Below are 21,302 nucleotides of genomic sequence, written 5' to 3' on the forward strand. Positions count from 1 at the left end.
ACGTACATTTTTAATAGATTTGAAGTCTCTAAGTGTTTCTGGAACAAGTTGCACTTGATGGTTAGGCTGTGAAATACACTATCTTGGTACGACCAGTAAAAGAAATTCAAAGGTTTGTTTCCCTTTTTCGATACCAGGTCCTGATTTTGTGATATGTGATGAAGGACATGTATTGAAAAACGAAGCTTCCGCTGTTTCTAAAGCGATGAATTCTATCAAGTCCAGGAGGAGGATCATTCTGACAGGAACCCCATTGCAAAACAATCTCATAGAATGTAAGTTTCAGGCATTGGTGTTGGTAAAAGCCTCAAGATCTATATGTTTCATTGAAATAAAATAGGATGGGTTTGTTAATGTGGAAGTACCATCTCTGTACCCTTGCAGGGCTCCCCCCCCCTTTCTCTTTAAATGTATTCAGAGCTTGTTTGTTTATGTGACTTGGTTCACCTACCAAATAGACTTCAAATAGAATTCTTCTTAGATTAGTTCCATATCAGTACCTGACTGGCACTGAAAACTGAGTTGGAAATCGAGTGTGAAAATTGTCAGATTGGCTGTGAATCAGAGCCTCTGCCCTTCACGAGCAGGGGGCCGACCAGTTCCTCAATGGCCCCAGTCCTTCCCTGTCTCTCCCACCTGCTTCCGTACTCGGTGCTCCCGGCCAGTACCCTGTGACTTGACCAGGCTGTTTCCTTGTGCACCATGGGGCTTCTACATCTGCTCTCAGAGGGCTGGGTGTCCGAGCTCTGGAGGTTATTTCTTGCCAACGGACGTTGTGGCTCAGTGACAGAATGCTCGGAAGAGTTTAGCTTGGAGCAGCAAAGCAGTAGCTGGTGGCGGTGCCCTCACAGGAGACCTTTTGGGATTCTTGGGAGGTCTGTTAACACCAGGAGGGTGCAGTCATTGGCTAAAGTGCCTGTTTCAGCCGGATGTCCCTTTATTTTACAAATGTTGGCTGCCACCAGTAAAGGCTGGCCTTAAGCCACCTTTTGCCTTCTGCAGAAGACGTAACAATTGATTTGTGATTCCTCAGATCACTGCATGGTCAACTTTATCAAGGAGAATTTGCTGGGGTCCATAAAGGAGTTCCGGAATCGATTTATAAATCCCATCCAGAACGGCCAGTGCGCAGACTCCACCCTGGTCGATGTCAGAGTGATGAAGAAGCGTGCCCACATCTTGTATGAAATGTTGGCTGGGTGCGTCCAGGTATGTCGCTCCTTGAGTTATGCTCCCTGATAGTGTGAGCCTTTAAAATCGTTAGCGCCTAAAACTTAAAAGCTTTCACTGTCTTTTGGGCTCCGATAGACTGTCCCTGTCAATTAAAGCTGTTTCTGTCCCCCTCACCCCACCTGTTATTTTGGATCTGCAAGCCGGAAAAATGTTTTTATAAAGTTTTAAATTTAAAACATGATTGTTTTAAAACTTCTGTCTACTTTATTGGTTGCACCACCACCACCCGTTATTGTAAAGTGTAAAACCCTTAGCAACAGGTGGGCCTCCCACGGGACCTGCAGTTACTGAATAGTATTGTGCAGGTTAGGACAGAACTCTGAAATCTTTTTAGACTTTGAGCCATATTTCGCTCCATTTTACACTGCAAGATCCTAGCTGTTTCCCCAAAAATAAGACCTAACCTGAAAGGAAGCCCTAGTAAGATTTTTTCAGGAGGCTCGTCATATAAGCCCTACCCCCAAGATAAGCCCCAGTTGAGTGAAACGCCACCCTCCACCCTTGTGCAGCAACCAGAAGAAGAGGACAGGACTGTATTGGAATCAATGCCAATGGTTGTACCTGGAAAAAATAAAACATCCCCTGAAAATAAGCCCCAATGTGTTTTTTGGAGCAAAAATTAATATAAGAAAGACCCTGTCTTATTTTCGGGGGAACACCATAGTAGAATACCTGTGTGTCTGCCTTCTTCTTCCCTTGTCCCCCTAAAAAATGTAAGCAGAAGATGGTGGCGGCCCTTTTATGTCGCAGCTCCCTGGCTGCAGGCCAGCCACAGATATTGAGGAGACTCGTTTAACATTATGCCTCAGCGTGGACAGACATTGGCTTATTTGAAAGCGAACGGCAGTTCGTACTTGAAACCTCTGGACTTTGATCTGTCATGAGATTAATCCCAAAATAGGAGACGTGCGTAAGGGCAAAATACAGCTGAAGTGAACATTTCCTTTCTCCCAGGGGCTGTGTTGGATCAGAAGGGCGGGCAGGGTGCATCGCCCTGAGACTTACGCGCATGACGTAAAACTGTGCCTTGTTGCTGCCCTTGTGAATCTTCTTGCTTTATAAAAGTGCTTCATTGTCTTCTTAAAAATTCAATTACAGAGGAAAGATTATACCGCCTTAACCAAGTTCCTGCCACCCAAACATGAGTATGTTTTAGCTGTTAGAATGACTCCCCTTCAGTGTAAACTGTATCAGTACTATTTGGACCACTTAACAGGTAAGATGCGCATGGCGTTTCGCCGCTGTTTAACGGTTCCTTTGTCTCCCTTCTGTGACGGTCTTTGGCATGTGATATTTCGAGGGCCTAGGTGTGAGGTGGTTCTTCTTCTTTAAGTCTTTGGAGGTGGTGTGTGGCATTTGGTGACCAAAGTTGAGATGGCCTTTATTCTGATTTTGGTGAGATGTCAGACTTATTTTGAAGACCCGGCAGACTACCTTCTGGTTACAGAAGTGAGGATTCCTTCGTGGAACTGCTGGACAGCTCCGGGGTTCAGGTCTCCAACTAGAGGTTGGAAGTTCGATTCCCCTCTTGTGCTTCTTGGACAGGGGCTGGGTTTGATGATCCAGAGGGCCCCTTCCAGCTCTGCAGTTCTAAGAGGATGATTATCCACCCTCTTCGTTGGGTACCTGTCCAAACACAAGCCCATCAGATCTATCCCACGGCATCACATTTAGATAGAGTCTGTTTATGAAAGGAAAAAAAATAAACCATGTGTTTATAGGTGTTGGTCACATAGCTGTATGCCCCAGCAAGTGAATATACAAAATCTCAAGCCATAGAGAGGAAGTGAGTAGAAATGTTTTTGTCCTTTATCTTTCTTCTCCCTCGCTTCCCCTCCTGTAATGAGGCTTGGTAAGTCACCCCTAATGTAAGTCCTGTTTATTCAGGGGTTGAGACCAGCAATGGGATTTAGTCCCATATCTTGTGAGTGTCCTTTTAATCTGCAGCTGGCGGAACATGTTGAGCAATGTTAGGCTTTTAAACTGGCTTTCCATCCAAGTAGGTAAACCAGTCACTCAGTTCCCTGTATCTTAAGTGGCACACACTGAGAAATGTTACAGATTGTCAAACGTGAAGGACATGGCGAAGAGTAGAAGAAGCAGCTCATTTAGTCCCTTGACTGACCTAAGGAGATGGGGAGAGCCATGTATTTGCTGAAGTTGATATTGTGCGGCTAATATTTAAAGCCTGACTATTTTAGTGTAACTTTTGGACTCAATTCTCAGGTGTCAGCAGCAGCGGTGAAGGTGGAAGAGGCAAAGCGGGAGCCAAACTCTTCCAGGATTTCCAGATGTTAAGCAGAATTTGGACTCATCCTTGGTGCTTGCAGCTGGATTATATTAGCAAAGAAAATAAGGTAAATCGCATCTGTTGGTCTTCGCTCCTTCAGTGAGACGTGACTGGTGTGCCAGAATTTCACCGAATTAATGGAAAACCTCTTTGCTTTATTTATTGTGAGCTATTGACAGAGGGTGAGGAGATACTGTTGGTAACAAAATAACTATTGACCCCAGTATTGTTTAGATAAACAAATCTTTGAAAGACTTAAGAAAGCATGACTCAGTTTAACAAAACATCTCTTACAAAAACATCCACTGTATTTTTTCAGGGCTATTTTGATGAAGACAGCCTCGACGACTTCATTGCATCAGATTCTGAGGAAACGTCTGTAAGCTTAAGTTCTGATGAATATACTAAGTAAGTTGAATACAATATGGTCTGCCATACAAGCGCAGTAAATACAATCACAGTGCGTCAGCAGGTTCTTCATAACAGTGTTAAACTTACAGGAAGAAGAAAACCAAGGGCAAAAAATCAAAGAAGGACAGCAGCTCCAGTGAAAGCGAAAGCGATAACGACGTAGAAGTGATTAAAGTTTGGAATTCAAGATCCCGTGGAGGGGGAGAAGGGAATGCAGAAGAGCCGGCAAACAACCCGCCAGCTAACGCAAAGACCGAAGAAGGTAATGAGGCAGCTTGGGCTAACACTGAACGCTGAGAGAGAGGGTTGTGTGGGGAGTTCGCATGGGCACCGTAGGGAGTGCTAGGGAAAGGGCGGCCCCGGTGGTCCTAGCAAGACCCTTTGGTCAGATCCGCCACCCACTCGGCCGCAACACCTGCGCTCTTAGGCCAAGGCGGGCAACTGTCTGGCTGTCCAGAGGTGGTCAAACCGCAGCTCCTGTCATCTTCTGCATCTGGCTAGATGAGCCAGCACGGATGGGTGTTGCATTCCAGGAGGCTGTGGCGTGTTCATGACAGTGATGGTCTTTACGGATGCCACTGGCTCGAAAGCAAGAGAGCTATCTGAGAGACCCCCTAATTTCTTCCCAGACAAATTCAGGCCAGATTTAAAATTGTAGCTCACGGTACTTCAGCAGTGCAGAGAAGCATGCAGCTAACGCTTTGTGATCCCATTTAATCTTTTGCTTTTTTAAAAAAATGACCCTTTGATAACAGATTTGGTCATTCGTGGAGCGTCTGCCTTTTTGTTTTATTTTAAAGTCTCCGTTTTGGAACAGACTCTGTTAACTCCCATGGTCTCGGTGTTTGCTCCTTTGTGTTTTTCTTTCCAGGTAGAACCACTTCCTCTTCTAACCCAGGCAGCCCAGCTCCAGACTGGTACAAGGATTTTGTGACCGATGCAGATGCAGAAGTACTGGAGCATTCTGGGAAGATGGTGCTCCTCTTTGAAATTCTTCGCATGGCGGAGGAGCTCGGGGATAAAGTGTAAGTTGTTCTTGCCCACTGGAAGGACTTTGGAACCTTCTGCCCAGGGCACATGAGTGCTTTGGTTTCTTTTCAGCATGTGCCTGTTGCTGCTTCCCTCCGCAGACACTCCACGTTCAGCCCTTTCCAGCAAAGCCGGCTTTTTAAGAGTTGGTTTGTTTAGATGAATATTTGTGCCTTCCTCTCGCTGTAGTGAGTTGGTGATGTTAGTGGAGAAAGGCGACCTGATAGGTTAGTTAAGTGTGGTCACATCTGAGAACTCTCTGGTCTTTCTCTACATTCAGCTTAGTGTTCAGCCAGTCTCTGATCTCTCTGGATTTGATAGAAGATTTTCTGGAGCTAGCCAGCCGGGAAAGAGAAGAAGGCGATCCTGTAATATATAAAGGTGAGCACAGAAGCGTCACGTTTGAAGATCTGAAAAACTGTCCTTTTGTTTGCCTAAAGTGGCTTTCCTCAGGCAACTCCAGGTAAAACACCTGAACCTTTTGGAAACTGAACCGTCAGTTGGGCCTAACAGAGCTTAACTGGGCTAGCAGAATCCTGTCCAAAAGGGGAACCACTGCAATGTGACCGGTTCTTGTCCCCACTGCATCGACTAAAGGAAACAGGCATTTGGAACTGTTCAAAGATCTGTGAAAAAAAATGGTTTTCCTACACTAACGGACCCAAGGATGCAGCAAAATTCCCATGCCAGTGGAGTGTTAGAAGGATGGAGGGAAACGGAAGGAACAAGAAGTAAATAATGTTTAAAAACAACACATCTGGCTGCTACTTTTCCTTGATGAATGCTTGCAAGATTACTTTTCTGGTGTTTCAGTTTCCAAAACACAAATTCGAATGCTTCTGAGGGAAGCCCGCTTTTCTTAATTCTGTCAAAACTCTTTGATGATCTTTTAAATGAATCAACATTTTGGATAGATGATGAGCAGCTGTCTGGTACAGTTCTTCATCTATCCACATATTGATTCCCGTGCTTAAAATCTCAAGAAGGCAGTGTCGTTCTGTCAGTTTGTCTCTGTTTCGGTAATCTCCACCTTGTTCTAGTGTCCGGCTTTCAGTCTTCTTTTCCTGCTGCCTTCAGTCTTTTGATCTCTAAAGCCTTTTCCAGTGACTCCTGACTTCTCATGAGATGAGAGAGGGCCTAGGAAAGAGGTTCTTCAGAAAGGGGGGTGCTGCACAAACTACACTCAGGCACCTTTGAGTCCAGCCTGTCTGTCATCAGGACCTTAAAACATATTTGAGATTGTCAGTTGATGATCCTCTTTAGCGGGATATATAACTGTCTTCCCTTTGAATTTCCAGGTGAAGGAAAATGGTTCAGAAACATTGATTATTACCGTTTGGATGGGTCTACCACTGCTCAGTCAAGAAAGAAGTGGGCAGAGGAATTTAATGATGTAACTAACGTCAGGTAAATACATCACCCTTTTTGGTAGGCACGCCCCTGTCCCGAGTCAGCTCATGTTGTTCCTGGTAGACTTGAAAGAGGTACCTCTTTCGCAGCCATGATAAGGTCGTTCCCTTCTCCTGCCATTCCATTCCAGCTGCATCAATAAATTTCTGGATTGCTTTTAGACATCTCATTTATTTTCCTTCCTTTCTCTGTCCCCTGTTTTCGTCCCTGCTGTGACCACGATTAGTTACTTCCATTCTTAATGAGCAAAAATGCATTTGATGTTAGGGTTTCCTTTAAGAAAAGGATTCCGTTGTTACATTAAAGGCTCCCCATGGAGTTCATGGATTACAAGGTTTGTGTCGCCATAGCCCGTGGCTCTTTGATGTGAGAGGCTTGCTATTCTCAGCACATGTTGTGTAGATTTCTGAAAACAAATGAATTCACACACTTTTTATGCTGCGTGTGAGTGGTGTGTTAGAAAGCTGCTAAATCTAACTCACGTTATAACTGAAGCACTTCAATGTGTATTTTCTGTTTTTCAGTTCTCAGCTAGATAGACATTCTTGCGTGTGTAAATGCTTCCTTGCTTCTCATATTGAGTTGCAGAAAGAAATGTCATGTTTATTAGATTCCTCTCCAGCCGGCTAAATATTATAAGAAGGACACAAAGGTTAAGAAGAAGACAGCCTTACATATTTAGCAATCCCTATTTACATACTCTGGATCTACTGAAGTTTGGAAAGTGATTTTTTCCCCCCTTGTGGGAAAAGGCCATGTAAAGGACTGTAGAATTGTAGAGTTAGAAAGGACTTTGGAGACTTGAGGCATCCTGGAGAGAGGCATCCATATAGATTATCAGAGTTAATACCTCACGTGTAAGAAAGGAGAGCTCGCCACCTCTCAAGATAGGCAGTTTCACAACTGAACCCCCGATACTCTCAGGACCTTGCTTTTAGTGCGCTTCTGTCTCGCCCTGGGTTGCCAACCCAGTCTCTGGAGCAGCTACGGAATGAATATGAATTGTCTTCAATTTTACTTTGCTTTTTTCCAGGGGCCGTTTGTTTATTATCTCCACCAAAGCGGGATCCCTTGGCATAAATCTGGTGGCCGCAAACAGAGTAATTATTTTTGATGCCTCTTGGAACCCCTCCTACGATATCCAGAGTATTTTCAGGGTTTATCGTTTTGGCCAGAATAAGCCAGTGTTTGTTTACCGGTTCTTGGCTCAGGTAAGTCAGAACGGAAGGTCTTCTCGTGTGATGAGTGTCTGGGGACATGGTCCTTGTCGAGGGAAAGCATGCCTGCTACAGCCGCATGTTCATAGAAGACACAGAGCTTGGTGGATCTCTGCTGGGAGAGACTTCCACAGGTGATCCCATCCTTAGGAAGCACTGTGCACCCCTCGCCAGTCGCGGCGCTCTGTTTTATTGCTAGACCAGCCAGGGAAGAGAACATGTGTTGACCGTCTTAAGACTTGGGTTTATTCATAGGAGCACGATTGGTCCTTCAGAGAAGCTGAAGGCCTTTTTAAAAAGACAGTGGCAGTGCATCTGAAATAGATGAGCTTAGAAATGTACCGGTAGCCAGTGTGATGATCAGAGAAATAGTGCTGAGCGACTTGCTCTTTTAACTAGCATCCTTTCACCCACATCTGGATTCCATTGGAACTTCTCTGCCACCCCCCTCCCCCACCCCTCCTGCCCCAGACGTTGCTGTAATCTAACCAGGACGTCACCAGCACAGGAGTTAGTGGGAGCCAGTGTTTTTCCCCTCCAGAAGGATCGTAGTCCTCCAGGCAGTGGAGGAGAAGGTGCCCCCAGCCTCCAGAGATTCCAGATGTTTATCTAGACATCATTTGGTCTGTGTTCTTTTGTTACAAAAGGGAACAATGGAAGACAAGATCTACGATCGGCAAGTAACTAAACAATCGCTGTCCTTCCGGGTGGTTGACCAGCAGCAGGTGGAACGTCACTTTACCATGAATGAACTCACTGAGCTCTACACCTTTGAGCCAGACTTACTGGACGACCCTAATTCAGAAAAGAAGAAAAAAAGGGATACACCGATGTTGCCCAAAGTAAGAGAATGTCCGCTCGGCTACTGGCTTGGGCGGGGTGTCCTGCGGAACCACCCTCCACTTGTAGGGCTTAACTTAACGCTTCCATCACGGTTAGTTGTCCACAGCTATTAACCAACAGTGAAGAGAGGAGACACACCACTACAACCTTTCTACATATTTTTTTAAAAAACTGTTATTTATGCTTAAAAATATATTTCTTGGAGCAAAGCTCTTTTTTAAGGAGAGCGGTCATCATTGCTCCCTTGGCAGAAAGACATGGTAGCTCATTTCAGTGGCATGCTGCCACCTTTTAAGACATTGGCATAGGTATTTCTTGTCACACATCAGTAGTATCACTAGACACAAAGCAGCTAATTCTTACGCTGACTTCTCAACTTGTGGCAGTTCGCTGCTTGAATTTATCCCCATGGAGTTAAAAGCCGCATTATTTTTTTAGTTGGATTCTGGTCACAGTGTCTAGATCATATAATTTGTACGCAAGCTTCTAAAGGTAGGAAATATGGGGGTGGGGGTGGGGAAATAGTTGTTTGCCAAAGTTCATGCTATCATAAGTCTGTTAATAATCATGGGCCATCAAGTCAATTCTGACTTACGGCAACCCTTTTCAGGGTTTTTCCAGGGAGAGAATATTCAAAAGTGCTTTACCCTTCCCTTCCTCTAGGGGGCAACCTTGGGACTGTGCAGCTTGCCCAAGGCTACCCAGGATGGCTCTTCTCCCTGGAGGGACTCCCAACCTTCGGCTCCACAACCAGAGACCTAAACCACTGGGCTGTCCATCCAGTTAGATGTCTTAAGTGTGCCATGCGACTCTCTTTGTTAGTGTACTTAATAGATTTGCTCACCATTTCTTTATTTTTACAATAAGTTGTAACTTACTGTTCCAGTTTTCACTCAGATTGTTGTTGGTGCTGGTTCTGTAACTTGTCTAATATCTTTTAAAGTTACAAATGTGGGAGGCGACAGAGACAGCTGTGGCAGTATAAGCAGCAACATCCTCCAAGTGCCAAAAAAATTGATGTTTTTGCTCTAAATCTTTCTACAAACCTTTTCAGTGGAAACATATTTTGAATTGTTGAGACGGCTGGGTTTTTATCCACCCCTTCTCTTGAAAGTGTTAGTTTTAACCTTCCATGATTTGACCTTTATTGAATACAAATTGCATTTCAGACAAAAGAAGGCAGATCTACCCAGTCGGCTATAATTTAAACCACATTTTGATGACTGTATTGGCGTGGTGTGGATGGATCAAATTGCACTGTATTCGTATTGTTGTCATAGCAACTAATGCACATGCATGTTCAGGAACTCCCCAGTCATTTAAGCACTGCTCTGTAGATTGTAGGGGAGCGCTCATTGTGCTGATTTAATTTTATGAATCTGGCCCTCTTCTTTCTTTTTAGCCTACATCTATACAGGATTATTGCCTCCATTTTCTGCTTCTTCCCCAAACACCCTTGAATTGCTCTTTTGTGGGTTTATCGTAAAGGTACTATTCATGGTGCATGCGCCGTTTAACCTCTGAGAATGATGACCAAGGCATCTGTTCGCCTTGAGGTAGAGATCCATGTGAACAGCCGTTTGCTCCTTACGTATCCCGTCTGCCCATTCACTTCCAGGGAAAGAATGCCTTCCACTGTGGATGTACTTATGGAGCTGCTTCATTGCTGAGTGGGAAAATTCTGTGCTGCCAACCTCTCCAGTGCACCCTCAGAGCAGATCCTTAGACCCATCATCCTCCCAAGCCTTATAGTTCTAACTAGGCTCTTTACCCTCTTTCTGGGGCTGTTTCGGGTTACATGCCAGGTGTGCTAACTCAGAATACCTTAAGGCTGACTCTAGAACAGAGCTGGGGAATGCCAGTGGTGTTGGGTCTCCCCGTCCCTTTCAGCTCCAGCTCGTCTGACCCGTGGGGATGAATCATTGGCAGTCTAGTTCATGAAGTCTTTTGCATTGTTCCAGAGTGTTTTGGGATGTTTCAGAATCTTTTTGTGGGTGGTACCCAACCCCAAGATCTGTGGATGAACAAGTTAGAAATGCATCAGTAAACAAGCGTCTTGTGGAGCGCAATGGAAACTAGAAGATTGAGACGACAGATTGTGTACTAATCTGCACACAAATGAGTTGCTTTCCATATCCATTTGTGAGACCTGCCTCTGCTCCGAAAGGGTCAGAATTTGGCCCTTGCCCTTTGGCTTACTGGGTGCTTTTTTATCTTCTTTATCTGCCAGGATACAGTCCTAGCTGAACTGCTTCAGATCCAGAAAGAACATATTGTGGGCTATCATGAACACGATTCTCTCCTGGACCACAAAGAGGAAGAAGAGCTGACGGAAGAGGAGAGGAAGGCTGCTTGGGCCGAATATGAAGCTGAGAAGAAGGTTAGCGTGCTTTAAGCCATTTAGAGCCAATACATTATGTCAGTCCAGCGCCTCATGGCTGCAGTCCTGCAGCCAAAACTGCTCCTTCTTACCCAAGGTTCAATCTCAGATAGCCAGCTTGAGGTTCACTCAGCCTTCCATCCTTCTGCGGTCGGTAAATTGAGTAGCTAACTTGCTGGGGGGTGGGAGGTGACAGTGCGTAGCCTGCATATTTAAATTGTAAATTGACCTGAGAGTGTTTTAATCACTACAGGGTGGTATATAAGCTGCATGCTTTTTTTTCTTCTTCTTCTATCTAGATCAGGGCAGGTGTGGTTGAAAAAAGAGATTCACTCATCCCTGAATATTGTTTATGCAGCTTGTAATCCAGCACCTCTAGGGCCCCCCTCCCCGGTCCCAAACCCTGCTCCACTTGTTCAGTGTCCTGGGATTGTCTGAGAAAATGACATCCTTGAGCTTCCAGCATAGACAGCCTTCTGAAGACACGTTCAGGCCCGGGACCCAAGAAATGTCTTTATGAAAGTGGTTCTACTGGAATGCTTTTTAGAAGAGAAGAGTATTTTATTGTTTTCAGCCCCATTCTGCTCTCCGTTACCAATGAATTGGCAGAGAAACGCTGCTCTGCGTGAAGCCTATTGGAAAGAATCCCCAAACAAAATACAAATAAGCAGAAAGTAGGCCGCATCTTGTTTTTGAGTATATTTCTTGGATGCCACATTAAGGCATTTGCCGCCATTGCACGTTGAGTTTGGGGCTTAAACAAAACTGCACAACATGGACAGAAATATTTACAGACACTGTTCAGGATGTTTCCCCCAATGAATTGGCTACAGAACAGCTTCCTTTCAAGATACCTGTTTGTAAATAAAGAATATCAAACCCGGAATGACATTGACTAGGAATGACTAGGTGGCTGTTTGAAGATATGGAAAGCAAGCTTAATCCAGGGCTGTGTTCTTTTTGATGAACTAGGACTTCCTTACAAAATGGTGAAGAATTTGTGTTTGGAACTCATTCAGTTTCCTTTATTGTTAATATTATTTTGTCCATAAAGTTGAAAATATGAAGGCCGTTGGTAGATGAAACATGCTTACTCTGCCCCTTCCACCAGATCAACAATTAGATCTTGTTTACTTATTTCTCTGCGTTACATGCCCTTGGGTTGCCTCTGACTTACGGTGGCCCTTAATAAGGCTTTCTAGTTGTATGAGAGATGTAAGGAGCAATTTTACCATGACCACGCATAGCCGAGCAGGGATTGGAACCCAAGCTCGTTCCCCCATCCCACAACGCCACACTGGCTTTCGTCTTATCTCTATTGTGGACCCTGTGCTTTCCAAGTCAGAACTGAGTTGTAAGGATGCCCAGCAGGGCTTTCCACAGTGAGATGTTTAAGGAGTGGCTTTACCCGTTCCACACTTGCACAGTGAGTTCCCATGGCCAAGTGGGGATTCGAACCCAGGCCTCCTGAGTTCCTAGTGGCACTCTATCCAGGCTGGGTGTCCGACTTATTTCTAGGCAGGACTAAATGTTGGGCTGGTCTGTGGTGGTGACTTTAACACTTAGAAGGGATCTGCTAATGTTCTAAAGTCTTCCGGTGTGAATTCTCAAAAGCATCATCATCTCTCTCTATTCCAGGGCCTGACGATGCGCTTCAACATGCCAGCAGGGGCAAATACCTACAACCCCGGCTACAACTCCCACGCTCAGTATATCCCCTTCAATCTGCAAGCCTTGTCATCAATGAGCAATCAACAGCTGGAGGTGGGTAGGCGGAGACGATGGCAGGATCCGGGCCAAAAAGAATAGTTCTTTAATTATTTGGGGCCAGAAATGAATTGTAGTTTAATGGTAAATTCGCAAGGGTCCATTTTAACAAAAGGCCAAGGGTACAGACTTGACTCTCAAGCGAATTACAGTTGGACCTACATAGCCGCCATGGAGGAGCTGTTCCAACTCTTGCATCCCCCACAGATGCTGAAAAACACAGATTAAAGCAAACACTATTATAATAGCAACTGATATGCATAGTATGGTCTCTGAGTCTCTCTAGTGCCCAGTTCTGGTCACTTCACCATTAAAAATATAGATTTGGGGGATTTTTAAAAAAAACATATGTTCAGACCATGGATAGGTGAATCAGCCGATAGTGATCTCACGGATAAGGGGGTCCCACTGTGTTTGGTGACTTGACTGATCTTCTCCACATAGCCATGGGCATGACATGCTTTCCATGCGATGGTCCCTTGTAAATGTATAAATGAATGCTGTGCTTCATGTCACGGCAGAGAGATGCCAAACAGAGTCGAAAAGAACCCTGACTCAGTCTTTCTGGTTTTAAAAAATTCTTCCAGGACCTCATTAATCAAGGCAGAGAAAAAGTTGTGGAAGCAACGAACAACGTGACCGGAGCAAGAATTCAGCCCCTGGAAGATATCATTTCTAGCATAGTAAGTAAAGGAATGCATAACATGAGTCACTTTTTTTTGGAGGTTGTGTATATTTTTTTAAAAAAACTGCCATCAGGTATAACTACCTGGCTATAAATTCCATTTAGGGGATACTTGTTCTATTCCTCGTGCAGAAATGCTGAACCTTATTCTTAAGCCCATAACCCAATAGAACGTGGACAGCCACAGCCTCTTCATTGCCAGTGTTGGTTAAAGCAACAACTCATTTGAACTCAGTTGCCACGGGAGAGAGAGAATTTTATGAACGCACAAGCTAAGCCAAAGTGAAGCAATTTGAATTCCAGTAGCAGAGACTTGAATACATTCTTCGTTCTGTGAGTCTTCCTGTGGATCTTTTGATCCATTTCACGTGGTGTATGTGGTCATGAAGCAGGCTGATTCACCAATCTGCCTGTTACAGCTTCGATTTTAATGAGCGGTAGAGGCCTGTCTTTTTCAGACTTCACATTTGAAAAGCTCCCGACCCAAAAATTAACCTGCCCTCCCATCAGTGACTGAGCGAAGGGGTGAAACTGTCATTTGTTAAAGGTTTAGAATTCTGGAACCAGACCAGGATTAAGTTGTCCCTGCAGGGTTCTAGGCATTACAGGTCTTGGGTGGTTTTCGTTTCCTTTTAGCACATAATGGGTTTTTCTCCCCAGCTTCGTGAGGAACGCATAGAGAATGTTAAGTTTCCATTTCTACAGTATGTTGAGGGATCTTCACCTGTCGCTTCCTCAGCTCGCTTCCTTTTGGTTAGAGGGGAAGAGCCAGCATTCCCACCGGCCATGGCCAGGATCTTAGGGCAGAGCCTAAAGGATGCCGGCCGTAGTATATTCTGCAGGGGAAACTCTTGAGGGCAGTGGACACAGCCTAAGCCCACTTTGAACAGGCCCTGCAGACACTGACAGCCGGGGAGATCCGTGGGAGACGAGTGTTGCCCAAGGAAGGAAAAAGCAAAACCGCCTCTGGCTCGATCCAGAGGGGTGAGTTTGCAGCGCCTCTGTCGAGTCGCCTGCCGGCGGAGTGGCTGCATTCTGCTAGAGAAGCGCTCGAGAGCAAGAGCCCCTCCCTGCAAGGACTGCTCTCCAACCCTGGGCCTTGTTTTCTTCTGCAGTGGAAGGAGAACCTGACCCTCACAGAATCCCAAGTCCAGGCTCTCGCACTCAGCCGGCAAGCAAGCCAGGAGCTGGACGTCAAGCGTCGGGAGGCCATCTATAACGACGTCCTGACAAAGCAGCAAATGGTAAGGGCCTGGGCTGCCTCTCGGGCATAGCGGTGGAAGGAGGCACCCGGAAAGAGCGCCTTCAAGGAGAACCCGTGAACCGCAGTGCTTTTTCCAAAAAGCACCTTCACTCGCGGTCCTCCTCTGAACCTGATAGCACCACCATACGGTGTGCCCGCAGCAGTTCGTCTGTGCCCGTTTGCCACCCTGCCATTTTTCAGACTTAGCTTGGTGGGAGAGGCATCTTTCTCACCTGGGCGGGAGATCCTATAGCATTGTTTATAACCAAGTAAGTAAGAAGAGCACTAGTGTGGCAGGTGGAATGAGTAGTGAACTGGGTAGCACGCACACAGGTTCGTGCGCACGCAGACACGCACACACCCGTTCAAATCTCACCTCTTTGCTGCTGTGGGCTTAGTGGGAAAGGACTTTAGCTGAGCGTCTTGCTTCCTCCCTTCCACCCTCCCCCCCCCCCCATCTGTAGCGTGGGAATAATAGGGAAATAACCATTTGAGCACAGAAGGCCTTGGGCAAGGCTGCCTTCAGGTACTGCTGTAAGAACTATTTGGGGGACCCTGAAATGCTTTGCATGTTTAAGCACAGCATGGGAATCGTTGCCCTTCTGTCGTGATCTTTTAATTTTATCGTCTGAAATTGCTGTGAGGACATAGCAGGGGAGGTACACAGGCATGACAAGCCCATGCGCCACCAGCACATCGGATTGGTAGTCCTTCAGGGTAGCGGAGAGAAATCCATGCTTTGATAAATAAGATGGAGAGAGGCAGAGTTGAAATCCTCCGGTGCCAGACTTCCCTGGTGTTCTTTCCCAGATCCTTTCCTTGCCAGCCAAATACTTTTTTTTTCTGGAAAGCATTGCTTCTCGGCACCAAGGAATTAACATCTGCTAACAGGCCTCTTCGTTAAAGTCTTGGAGGGCTGTGTGGTTTCATGTTATTGCAGGAAATCTGAAACTTTTCAAGGAGGCGTTTGGTCAAGCTGGAAGCAGGGTTCCCCCCCACACACACACACACCTTTTGATGTTTGCCACAAAACATTTGTTTGGCACCGCCTGTTAGACTTTTCATAGGGGTGGCTAAAGGACCAGAGGAAAGAGCGCAGGGACTGATCTGTGGGAGCCCTTTTGGCAAGGGAGAGCTGTCCCCACCCCCGAGAAAGGTTGCCTGCTGCACCGTGGGCAGTGCCCCCCCAGATGGTCTTGCTTACTTCATGCGTCCCTCCTGTTGCCGGCTCGCAAATGCCACCGCATTAGTGATGGCAACAGCAGAGCTGCAAGTATCCAGTTTTAGGGTCAGAATCGATTTGTCAGGGAGACCGTGGCGGAAGGGAAAGGCCTCTGCCCTGGTGTAACCGCTCCACTTCCACCCCCTCCTCCCCCCCCAACAGCTCATCGGTTGCGTCCAGAGGATCCTGATGAATCGCCGACTCCAGCAGCAGTACACCCAGCAGCAGCAGCAGCTCTCCTACCAGCAAGCCGCCATGAGTCTGATGATGCCAAAGCCTCCCGGTTTACTCATGAACCCTAACAACTTCCAGCAGATAGATATGAGAGGAATGTATCAGGGCGCTGCCGGCGTGATGCATCCGCCCCCTTTACAGCGGGCACCTCCTCCGCTGAGTGGCAAAAACCCAGGACCATCCCAAGGGAAATAAATGTGATTTTGCACTAAATGTTTAAAGGATTGTTAAAATCGGGGAGAGAGAGAGAGAAAGAGAGAGAGAGAGAACTTTTTTATTTTTTTAGGAATCAATGGCTTAACAGAACTCAACCGTATAAATAGTTTGGGCGATTCTCCCTTCCCCTTTAGTTTTGCTTTGGTGATGTTTTCCGTGGATATTTGTCAGCGATGTTGCCTAGAATCTTCTTACATGTGTTCAGTACAGGAGATAACAAGTTGTTTTCAGTGAAAACAGGTCATTTCCTAACCTAAGGGGGCCGCGCAGGTTTCCTGTTTCAGCTCCGACATGTGCTGTTGATAGCCATACGACAACCATCCAGGGAGAGAAGCTTGGGAAAGTTATCACAGGTCTGTATATTTCGGTCACCCCGTGCAAACGTGCGCTGCTGAGTTCTTGGTTACAGTTGATTCCTCAAAAGGCAAAACGTTTTCTATTCCTTCACAAAATGTGAAATTCAAGTCAGGACAGGACGGATACCGGAGGCCTCTTCTGCTTCTTATCGTTTGTGACAGGAAAAATAAACAGTAGGAACCGAAAACAATCTTGAAACAGAACTGAGTGCAATATTCTTTAAATACTACTGCTCTGAAACTCCCAAGTCAAGCAGTTTTCTGGAAACTGTGACTGCAGCCTTAAGTTACAGCCTGAGAAGATGCTGTTTTCTCTCTAGCCTTCTGCCACTTCGGTTTCATCTTGGGTGATGAAATAACGTCCAGTGACCTTTTTATTCATGTCCTTCCATCCTGTGCTGATCCTGGTGCCGAGCACATCTCTGGTGACTCTTTTCTACCGGTGCTAGCGTCTCATCCTGTTGCCGGCAGTAGGATGGGAGGCTGAGAGGCCTATCAATTCCTGAAGCTTTGGGGCCGAAAGATGATGGCGGTGGTTGGGGTTGAAACACCCACCCACCCACCCACCCTGTTTCAACAGAGACAGCCCTGGAGTAGCCAAAATATTGTGCTCGCTCGCTCTCTCTCGACATGTAAAGGAATGTACTCGCACAGTTTGCAGTACGGACGGAATTGTGGAAGCGTTCCTCCTTTTACAGAAAAGGACTATCTCTGGTTACCCCACCTCCGTTTCCCATCTTGTTTTTCACTCTTTTCAGAGAAAAACAAAAATGCAGGGGGCATCAGCGTGGAAATAGATCTGTTTGCGTTTTCATTTGAGCCTTGAGTAAGAAGAGGTAAAACTCTGATCAGTTACACTTCATTAACTGCTCCTTGGCCATGTTCAAAGGAGCAAGTCATCCATTTCCTATTAGTAGAGGGACCCAGAGGGGCCTCCTATCGCTCTCCCACATGTTCGTGTACCTGATGTTTCAGAAAGAGAAGGTTTTCTTTTTTCGATATGTTGGCATAAAAATGAAGTGCCGATGAATACTTTTGCTTGGAGGTATCGGAATAAGAAAACCAGCCAGAGTTCGGAGGGAAGTGGAGTGGGGAATGGGTTCCAGAAAAAAAGCAAACCTCGTCGATCTATCTAGCCAGAAGGTTTGACTCCCTGAATCAATTTGGAAGAATATTTTGCTTTTTTTTTCCCCCACGCCCCCTTAATTGAATGAATCTCTGCAACCACACGACTGATAATGCAGGGGAAATAACTTCATTTTGAAATGGTTGTTGTTTGGTTAGGAACAGGCCTTTGTATTTTGTGGCACAGTCAATTCATGAGTTGTTTTAGCTTTGTGTGTGTGAGTGTGATGGGACATGGAGCGTATGCTTTACCTCCTGTTCATGCACTAGTGTAATTTGATCCATTTATTCAGTTTGGCAAGAAAGGGGGGGACCCCACAGGTGGTTGTTCGTACCAGAAGAATTTAAAGAGACACAAATATTTGAAGGAGAAATTAACCACCCAGGACATTCCTACTTTTTCTGAATATAGCTGGGGATTTGAGTGGCATTTTTACAACTAAAAGAGACTGAGGTGTGGAAGTTTTAGGCAACATTTTCGAAGACACATTTTGTTTCACACACAACAGAAGAGACAAGCTAACGCCTACAGTGATGTCTTAGGGACAAAAAAAAATTGCATTGAAGTAAATAAAAGTCGGACCATTTTGCATATGTATTTCTCACTTGACATTATAGCTGCATAATAGCGTGCTTTTGAGTATAACATCAAGCTTTAACCAATATTTAAAGACAGGAAATGGCATCCATAAAAATCTCATTTTTATATTTGTTTTAGATGTTTTACCTAGTTGAAACTGCTTATATAAGATGATGAATAAAAAGAAATGTTGCTTGTAATACAGTTTTGCCTGCTAAATTCTCCACATTTTGTAACCTGTTTATTCCTTTGGATGTAAAGCGTTTTTTGCTTAGTATTGTGATACTGTACATGTTTTTTGTCCCCGTTGTATAGTACTGTTTGAGTCCCTTGACCAGCTTTGGCTGCTGAAATCATACAGCTGTGAAGACTTGGCCTTTGTTTCTGTTTAGATGGCTTTACGTATGGAATATCATAAAAGTACTGTAGAAAAGATGTCACTTCTTTCTATAAGGCTGTTTTGTAAAATACATATTAAGGACTGGAAACGTGTTTTTAAAAAAAGAGAAGCATTCAAGTATGGACAGTATGCTATCTGTGTTTTCACCATTCAAAGTGCTGTTTGGTAGTTGAAATTTAAAACTATTTAATATCTCATTTAATAAAGTGACCAAAATACCTAAAACCTTCTGTAGCCCTGCTTTATTAAACGTACAGGTGTGATACGGATTGTCCGATGCGTGGGGAAGAAGCTTGAAAGAAGCTCTTCTTGAAAGACCATGAGCCAGATGGTCCAACGGGACCTGCCACAGCTTTATGGGCACACAGGAGTCCCTCCCTTTCAGTGACCCTGGAAATCGGAGATGATCAGAAATGTTGAAAGCCACTTGGTAATGGCTGTAAATGTGGCCAGGCCTTGTTGGCAGCAAGTGCACACTTAAGGCTGTCCAGAAGGTACTGGGCTTAAGTCCAGCCGCCCTAGTTTGGCCAGTTAATGGTGAGGAATGGTGAGCAATTAAAGTCCATCATCAGCCCCTCAATTCATACCCGCAGTAATGGTGTTTGATGAGCTGTCTTTGGTCCCACTTCTGGAGGAGAAGGTGAGCATCTCAAGACAGCACCCTGGAGCCACAGGAGACACACCCTTACACCAGTGGTCCCCAACCTTGGGCCTCCAGATGTTCTTGGACCACAACTCCCAGAAGCCTTTACCACCACCTCTGCTGGCCAGGATTTCTGGGAGCTGAAGTCCAAGAACATCTGGAGGCCCAAGGTTGGGGACCACTGCCTTACACGACAGGTGGCCCCTTGGTCCTCTGAACGTTCAGTGGAATCTGCTCTTGCTCCGTGAAGGGCTAGGATGGGTCTAGCAGAGGTTGGAGAAGAAGTTACTTAAGTGCCTGTTTGCCGGGTGGGTGGGTAGGCTTTGCAGTATTCCAGAAGCTTCAGTAAAAACCAACCAACGCTGGGAGCTAGATGACACCTTCCCTTCCCAGAGTAATTTAAAAAAAAAACCAAGAACATGTGAGAACCATCAAGATGTCTCCGATGGGTTTGCATCATCTTGTTGAAACCAGGGCTTTCCAGTGACTGGACACCTACTCGGTTAGTCAGCAGAAGGCCAAACCATTCAATCCTTGCTTTCCATTTGCTACCGCGGGGGGTGCAGAGGGATGGCGGATGGATTTGCCGGCTTGACTTCTGAACAAGGATTATGATGAACGGAGAGGAAACCAAAGACTGGGCGGCTATGAAAATCAGGTAAGTCTGGCGTATAAAGCCAAGCATGTTCTGTAAGTTACCTTCAAGTCGCTCCCCATTTATGGGGACCCTGATCAGTTTTCAGGCTACAAGAGAAGCTCAAGGAATGCTTTGCCCCTGTCTCCCCCACCCCACTGGTCTTCCCGGTATCTCGTTCTGTGGAAACGCAAGCCTGATGAGATTTGTTTGAGGGTTTCTAGAGCGGTGGATTTGGGCACAAGAGGCAACTGAGGCTTCTTTCTCCTCTGATGACACATGGTGGAAATTGAGGGTGGAAATGTACTAACCATACAGAGATGTTGCCTGGCTGGGCCGTGTTGGCCAGACATTGTGAAGAGTATTGCACGCTGGCCAGTTAGCTTCCAAACAGTTTCGAGCAAGCAGCTGCTCTGTAAAAGTCTTAACACCCAAAAGGGGATTTTTCAAAGGAACTCATTAGCTATTTTTCTTCCTAAAATAAACCTGATGCTTCCTGCATGTACTGCTAAGCTGCAGCCTCTTCCCACTGAATGTTTAGAATAGATAGGATTAACAATGATTATTTGGCTACTGGTTGCAAATTGCAAGAGACCCAGCGCAACAGGTGCAATCTCCATCGGGCTCTACGCCGATCCACAACCTTGTTTTCATTCCCGTACAATTCCTCAACATCCGTATCTTCAGAGCCCATGTCCTGTATGTTATACATCACCCATCAACAGAAGTGAAATCCGGTCAGGGTTACAGAGATGGTGGAGGCAGTTTTTTCTGAGAATCAAGGTCCTTTGGCAACGGTCACACAGAGATCCCTCCTCTAAGGACAGTAAAAGATCATCCCCATTGGATGTGTGGATGCTCAGCCCTGCTGGCCTCCCTTCCGCTTCACTTATGCTTAAAAGTTCTTTACTGTGGTCTCTGTGAAATCATACACGTGGGTAGTCCCACGCCTGCATGGACAATCTTGGAATCTTCTAGAGCCCGCAAAAGTGTTAGGACACACCCATCCTCAACGCATGTGCTTCCCACGGCGCATGTACACGTCCCAGTTCTCTTTCTGGGCTTTGGTGGTGACAGCAGGTCTGTTGGTAATGGAGTTTCATGTTTGAACAGAATCAAGCCCCCAGATCAAGGATGGCTCAGGGGAATGGATGGGAAGGTCAGGTGGCCGGAAGCCAGCAGCTTCTCATTCTCTCTGGGGGTGGGTCATCATGATTTCGCAGGAGGTTGCCTCCAGAAGGGCCATTGAATGAAATAAGCAGCTCTGTGGGAAACAGCAGCCTTCTGTAGCAGTGTGGGAAGGACCAAATCCAGCACACACACCCTGAATCAATGGCGCTTACAGAAGAATTGATGCATTGATGTACCAAGTTCCAGGGACTTG

The 21,302-nt window shown here is 45.7% G+C and overlaps 1 protein-coding gene across 1 annotated transcript in view; it reads left to right on the forward strand.

The window, feature by feature from the left end:
- Nucleotides 1-18,866, forward strand: part of ATRX (ATRX chromatin remodeler) — a 56,390-nt gene extending 37,524 nt beyond the window's left edge. Inside the window, exons 20-35 of the mRNA XM_020784345.3 lie at nt 138-275; nt 1,034-1,209; nt 2,332-2,449; nt 3,460-3,590; nt 3,843-3,931; nt 4,024-4,196; nt 4,806-4,959; nt 5,244-5,344; nt 6,262-6,370; nt 7,407-7,584; nt 8,238-8,432; nt 10,664-10,813; nt 12,452-12,577; nt 13,168-13,263; nt 14,381-14,509; nt 15,893-18,866. Of these exons, the coding sequence (XP_020640004.3) occupies nt 138-275; nt 1,034-1,209; nt 2,332-2,449; nt 3,460-3,590; nt 3,843-3,931; nt 4,024-4,196; nt 4,806-4,959; nt 5,244-5,344; nt 6,262-6,370; nt 7,407-7,584; nt 8,238-8,432; nt 10,664-10,813; nt 12,452-12,577; nt 13,168-13,263; nt 14,381-14,509; nt 15,893-16,159 (2,330 nt within the window). The 3' untranslated portion in view covers nt 16,160-18,866. The remainder of the gene's footprint in view (nt 1-137; nt 276-1,033; nt 1,210-2,331; nt 2,450-3,459; nt 3,591-3,842; nt 3,932-4,023; nt 4,197-4,805; nt 4,960-5,243; nt 5,345-6,261; nt 6,371-7,406; nt 7,585-8,237; nt 8,433-10,663; nt 10,814-12,451; nt 12,578-13,167; nt 13,264-14,380; nt 14,510-15,892) is intronic.
- The last annotated feature ends 2,436 nt before the right edge of the window (nt 18,867-21,302 follow it).

This window comes from Pogona vitticeps, chromosome 11, assembly GCF_051106095.1.
Source record: "Pogona vitticeps strain Pit_001003342236 chromosome 11, PviZW2.1, whole genome shotgun sequence".
Taxonomy (NCBI): Eukaryota; Metazoa; Chordata; class Lepidosauria; order Squamata; family Agamidae; genus Pogona; species Pogona vitticeps.